Consider the following 6,720-nt stretch of genomic DNA (forward strand, 5'->3'; position numbering starts at 1 on the left):
AGGACATTACTTCTCTCTACTCCTCCATCTATGAGGACATTACTTCTCTTTACTCCTCCATCTATGATAACATTACTTCCCTCTACTCCTCCATCTATGAGGACATTACTTCTCTCTACTCCTCCATCTATGAGGACATTACTTCTCTCTACTCCTCCATCTATGAGGACATTACTTCCCTCTACTCCTCCATCTATGGGGCATTACTTCCTTCTACTCCTCCATCTATGGAGACATTACTTCCCACTACTCCACAATCTATGAGGACATTACTTTTCTCTACTCCTCCATCTATGAGGACAATACATTTCTCTACTCCTCCATCTATGAGGACATTACTTCTCTCTACTCCTCCATCAATGAGGACATGACTTCCCTCTACTCCTCAATCTATTAGGACATTGCTTCTCTCTACTCCTCCATCTATGAGGACATTACTTCCCTCTACTCCTCCATATATGGGGCATTACTTCCTTCTACTCCTCCATCTATGGAGACATTACTTCCCTCTACTCCTCAATCAATGAGGACATTACTTCTCTTTACTCCTCTATCTATGAGGACATTACTTCCTTCTACTGCTCCATCTATGGAGACATTACTTCTCTCTACTCCTCCATCTATGAGGACATTGCTTCTCTCTACTCCTCCATCTATGGAGACATTACTTCTCTCTACTCCTCCATCTATGAGGACATTACTTTTATCTACTCCTCCATCTATGAGGACATTACTTCTCTCTACTCCTCCATCTATGAGGACAATACTTTTCTCTACTCCTCCATCTATGAGGACATTACTTTTCTCTACTTCTCCATCTATGAGGACATTACTTTTCTTTACTCCTCCATCTATGAGGACATTACTTCTTTCTACTCCTCCATCTATGAGGACATTACTTCCCTCTACCCCTCCATTTATGAGGACATTACTTCTTTCTACTCCTCCATCTATGAGGACATTACTTCTCTCTACTCCTCCATCTATGAGGACATTACTTCTCTCTACTCCTCCATCTATGAGGACATTACTTCTTTCTACTCCTCCATCTATGAGGACATTACTTCTCTCTACTCCTCCATCTATGAGGACATTACTTCTCTCTACTCCTCCATCTATGAGGACATTACTTCTCTCTACTCCTCCATCTATGAGGACATTACTTCTCTCTACTCCTCCATCTATGAGGACATTACTTCTCTCTACTCCTCCATCTATGAGGACATTACTTCTCTCTACTCCTCCATCTATGAGGACATTACTTCTCTCTACTCCTCCATCTATGAGGACATTACTTCTCTCTACTCCTCCATCTATGATAACATTACTTCCCTCTACTCCTCCATCTATGAGGACATTACTTCTCTCTACTCCTCCATCTATGAGGACATTACTTCTCTCTACTCCTCCATCTATGAGGACATTTCTTCTCTCTACTCCTCCTTCTATGAGGACATTACTTCTCTCTACTCCTCCATCTATGAGGATATTACTTCTCCAGTCCTTATCTTTCTGCCTGACAATACTCTGCACTGCTAGTTCAGGAACTCTACTTGACCTGTGCTTAGCTTCACTCCTGACTTGAATCCTTTTCACTTGCAGGGGCGCTTCTATCAGATGCAGAACACATCACCTTTCTCTTCCCTCCAGCCAGACAGTAAACAACTTCCCCACAATCCCCCTGTGGTTCTGCTAAAACACTCCCTGTCGCCTGTGACTGTGTTAACCCCTCTAGTTGCTGGATGCTTCTGAAGCACAACACTTCCTGTCTCCTGTGCTTTTGTTATTTGTAATAGTTGCTGGATGCTTTGGAAGCAACAGCACTACTTCTGCATGGCACATACAGTTGAAAACAGAAGTTTACATACACTATTTAAAAAGACACATGACATCTTCATATGGACAGTCCAGAATTGTATCAACCCCTTTCTGACGTGGTACATAATAGTAAACACCACGTCGAAACCCCCTGTTCAGCGCGGGCTCCGGCGCTGAGTCCGCACTGAACTGGGCACATGTCAGCTGATTTATAGAGCTGACATGTGCCCGCAACAGCCGTGGGTGGAATCGCGTTTCACCCGTGGCTGTTAACTAGTTAAATGTCGCTGTCAATCCCTGACAACGGCATTTAACAGCGCCGTGCCGGAAATGCATCACTTACCCCGCCCATCGGTGAACCCGTCACGTGATCGCGAGTCACCGATGTGTGGGCATGACAATCCGGGGTCTGCAGCAAACCCCTGTGGTTGTCATGTAAAGATCGCTATGAGTGCCACCTAGAGGTCGGCGCTCATAGTACAGGAGCATTCCTGCTACATAGAGGTGATCTGCTGATCCCCTGTATGTAGCAGAGGCAATCGGACAGTTGCTGCTTCTAGTCTCCTATGGAGACTATAGAAGCATGCAAAAAGTGTAAAAAAAAATGTTTTTAAAAATACTAAAAAAATTAAAAAAATATAAAAGTTTAAATCACCTCCCTTTCGTCCCATTCAAAATAAAATAATAATAAAAAAAAATACATACACATATTTGGTATCGCCGCGTTCAGAATCGCCCGATCTATCAATATAAAAAAATAATTAATCTGATTGGTAAACTGCGTAACGAGAAAAAAATTTCAAATGTCAGAATTACGTTTTTTTGGTCGCCGCAATATTGCAATAAAATGCAATAACGGGCGATCAAAACATCGGATCTACCTCAAAATGGTATCAATGAAAACATCAGCCCAGCATACAAAAAATAAGCCCTCACCCGGCCCCAGATCCCGAAAATTGGAGATGCTGCGGGTCTCGGAAAATGGCGTCATTTTTTTTTTTTTAGCAAACTTTGGAATTTTTTTCACCACTTAAATAAAAAGTAACCTATACATATTTGGTATCTACAAACTCGTAATGACCTGGAGAATAAGAATGGCAGGTCAGTTTTATCATTCAGTGAACGTGGTAAAAAAACAAACAAAAAAAAAACAACTGTTAAATTGAATTTTTTTTTTGCAATTTCACCGCACTTGGAATTTATTTCCTGCTTTCCAGCACATGATATGATAAAACCAGTGATGATGTTTAAAAGTACAACTCGTCCCGCAGAAAATAAGCCCTCACACGGCCATATTGACCAAAAAATAAAAAGGCTATAGCTCTGGGAACAAGAGGAGCAAAAAATGAAAATGCAAAAATGGAAAATGCTCCGGTCATGAAGGGGTTAAAGGCATAGTAATCTTAGTGTACGGAAACTTTTGACTTTGCAGTAAGTAATAAAAATGCCTTAAAACCTTCTCTCTCTCTCATTATTCTGCCATTTGGCAAATATTAAAAATTATGGTATAATCCTAATTGTCCTAAAACGGGAAAGGTTTATTCTGATTTCATGTCAGATATTGAGAAAAACCTGCAGATGTGTCTTTATATATAGCGGATGGAAACTTCTGGTTTCAGTTGTACATGCTTACATTCCATTAACAGTAAACTAACTGGACGACACATAAATCCATGCTTACCCCTCTCTAATATTGTAGTTCAGCTGTTATGATCTGCAACATGTACTAAGGAAAGATAGGGGAAAGCTGTCCCTACAGTAAGACTAAGCTGAATCCCTACGATGTAGGGGGCTACCAGTTCCTCAGTTAGTCTGAACGAAGACCTATAGCATAAGGGAAGGGGTCCCTAAAAGAGCTAAGGACTGGAACACAAAAATGAGACACCTCCTAAACAGAGAAGTTGTTGCAGAACACAAAAAGACCAACTGACAAAAAGGTACTAGAGGTCCCAGAAGGACCAAGCGAATGACAGAGATAGGCACCAAAGCACCAGGCTAGAGAAACAGGCAAACACAGCAAAGCCAGAAGGGCGGAGCTGGAATATAAAGGCAGGTGGTCACGTGACCACAAAACACAAGATGGAAAAAACAAACAGGAGGGTTCTAACATCAGCCATGCTCCCAGAACTTTTAGTAAAATTTCTGGCACCATAGAAGTAAGGATTAATTAGGGGAAACTCCTATGGAGACCTTACAAATACAGATACGAAAAAAGCAGGAGCCAAACATCCCATGATATAAAGAAACATAATCAAAATAATTCAATTAAAAAAACATTTTTATTGATACATAAATATTAAAAAATCTTCATCAAAAATAGAGAAAATAGAAAAAAATTGTATACATGAAAAAAGTTCTGCGGTGGTGCTTTTTTCGTATCTGTATTTGTGTGATCAGAACTTGTTGTAGCAAAGTGTAAGAAGATAAGGTCCAGCAGTCAGTTACTGAGCTCAATTCCCTCAATACACGTGGATGAACACATGAATTTCTGAGCTCAGTTCCCTCAGTTCCCATGGATGAACACTGTATTGGCAGGGGCTTTATCAAAAAAATTTTGTGACATAGATCCACTTATTCATTTCCTAAATTCGGTGGTGAATTTTAATTATCACTGTCCTGAATGATATCACAACAGATCACTGGTGAACACAATGAAAAGTTCCTGTTTAATATGTCAGTCTTCCTTTTCTCCTTTACCCTTGTATTCCCATGGTCGTCTATTGGAGGGCCTATCATAGCTGATGTATAGTACTTTGCTGAGGAGTTGGAAAGTCTGGGGGTCTATGTTGCACACAATGTACTCTTCTGTACAATTAGGATGCCACCAAGCTAAGAGAACGCATATAAGAAATGTAGTTCGGTAGTGAAAGCTCGAATAATTGGACAACTCATTAAGCCTTGCACTCCAGGAACATCAGGGACAAGAACATAGTAAAAAAATAACAAAATCTTAGTGAATTTTCATTATTTCAGTGGAGGTTATTGTTTTTCAGTGTTTTTATGACTCCTGGAAAATCCCTTTAAATCTTCCCCATTTAGCATTAGTATCCCCATCCTGATCATTACGTTCTTTCTCATGTGATTGCATTGTGATGATTGTTCTTGCAGCTTCCAGATCCAAGTTGTCTGAGATGAGATCAACAAATTTTACCAGAGTGTCAGAGTTTGTGTTTGTTGGGTTGTCGGATCTGCCCGGTGTCCAGCTCCCCTTGTTCTTGCTGTTCCTCTTCATCTATCTGATATCTCTGGCTGGGAATCTCCTGATTGTCTTCTTGATCTTTGTTGATGGAAGCCTTCACACTCCCATGTACATGTTCCTGAGTCACCTGGCTGGGTTGGATGTCTTCTACTCCTCTGTCACTTCCCCCAGATTGCTGTCTGATTTCTTCTCGGACTCTAAAGCCATCGCTGTCCCTTATTGCATCACTCAGTTCTTCTTCTTCTTCTCCTTCATATGCATCGAACTCTATTTGTTGGCGGTGATGTCCTATGACAGGTACATAGCAATCTGCCACCCGCTCCATTACATCCCCATAATGCATCCTAAGATCTGTGCTCAGATGGTCTCGGCCGCCTGGATTGTCGGCTTCCTCACATCATTAATACACACGTTGTGCATCAAGATGTTGGACTTCTGTGGACCCAACGTTATTAACAGCTTCTTCTGTGATCTCCCCCAGTTATTTCTGCTCTCTTGTACTGATACTTTTATCAACATCTTGGTGATGTTCCTGGTGGGTATAATAATGGGATCTGGCGCCTTCAGCATGACCCTTGTCCCATATATCCGGATATTCCGCACAATAATGGGAATTAACTCCCACCATGGAAAGCTGAAGGCCTTTTCCACATGCACGTCCCATCTAACCGTGGTCTTCATCTTCTACGGAACTCTTATTTCCACTTATCTTCGGCCAAGTCCAACCTCCAGCTCCTCGGGAGACCGCCTGGTGTCTGTCATGTACACGGTGGTGACTCCATTAATTAATCCAATGATTTACAGTCTTAGGAACAAGGACCTAAAGGCTGCATTCAAGAGATCGCTCCGTAGAATTGGCATATTGTAAAGGGTCATCAACGGACTACATGAACTGACCAGTCTTTATAAGGAAATTGAGGCAAGGAGAATGTAAAAGATTTAATGGTCGGCAGTCGATATTTGTCGTGCATCACAATGTCCACTTCTAGAATAAAGTACAGAAAATAATATTCAGAAAATGCTAAAATGAAAAGGACGCTGGTGTCTTGGATTGTGAATGTTACGGATCCGGGTGGTGGAACCTCTGTGCTGCGGTGCAAGGAGGGACGAGAAGGGCGTAACTAGGTATCAACTCGGACTGACCAAGGTCGCACGGCGGCTCAATCGACTCCGTGAACCAGGGAAGGACCGAGCAGAGGGACCAGGTGCTACTCTGGGACTGTTCTTGTATGAGAGCAGGTGACTCCCACGGGTAACTGACAGGAGCCTCCGGGTAGGCACGGCAGGTAACTGGTAGGAGCCTCCAGGTAGGCTGACAAATAGGCATGGCAGATAACTGGTAGGAGCCCCCAGGTAGGCTGACTGATAGGCACAGCAGGTAACTGGTACATTCTCCAGGTAGGCAGGCAAGCCAGGCCCAGAGACAGACTGACGGGTTGGAATCGTAGGCAGACCGTCGGGCTGGAGAGTACACTAGGCTGGCGGAGACAGGTAGTTAGGCTGGCGGACTAGACTGGTAGTCAGGCTGGCAGACTGGACTGGTAGTCAAACTAGCAGCGGGACCTGAGGGCTGAAGCAGAGTTTAGGACACAAAGCTACAACCTTGCACGGGCACCTCCATTTTGGAGGAGGTGCCTTTTATATGAGAGGTCCTCCGGCCATTGGCCGGGGACTCCTTAGGATGGCGCGCGCGGCTCCTTTAA

General features: G+C 42.9%; 1 protein-coding gene across 1 annotated transcript; it reads left to right on the forward strand.

The window, feature by feature from the left end:
• The first annotated feature begins 4,949 nt into the window (after positions 1-4,949).
• LOC141161464 (olfactory receptor 5G9-like) lies at positions 4,950-5,885 on the forward strand. Its single transcript, XM_073646275.1, has one exon. The coding sequence runs from the start codon at positions 4,950-4,952 to the stop codon at positions 5,883-5,885; it is 936 nt and encodes a 311-aa protein (XP_073502376.1).
• Positions 5,886-6,720: the final 835 nt, after the last annotated feature.

This window comes from Phyllobates terribilis, unplaced genomic scaffold (assembly GCF_046119375.1).
Source record: "Phyllobates terribilis strain yellow unplaced genomic scaffold, ASM4611937v1 Scaffold_9__5_contigs__length_417890890, whole genome shotgun sequence".
Taxonomy (NCBI): Eukaryota; Metazoa; Chordata; class Amphibia; order Anura; family Dendrobatidae; genus Phyllobates; species Phyllobates terribilis.

Excerpts from the sequence above, each read along its gene's own strand:
- LOC141161464 (XM_073646275.1), top strand. The coding sequence starts at position 4,950 with ATGAGATCAACAAATTTTACCAGAGTGTCAGAGTTTGTGTTTGTTGGG.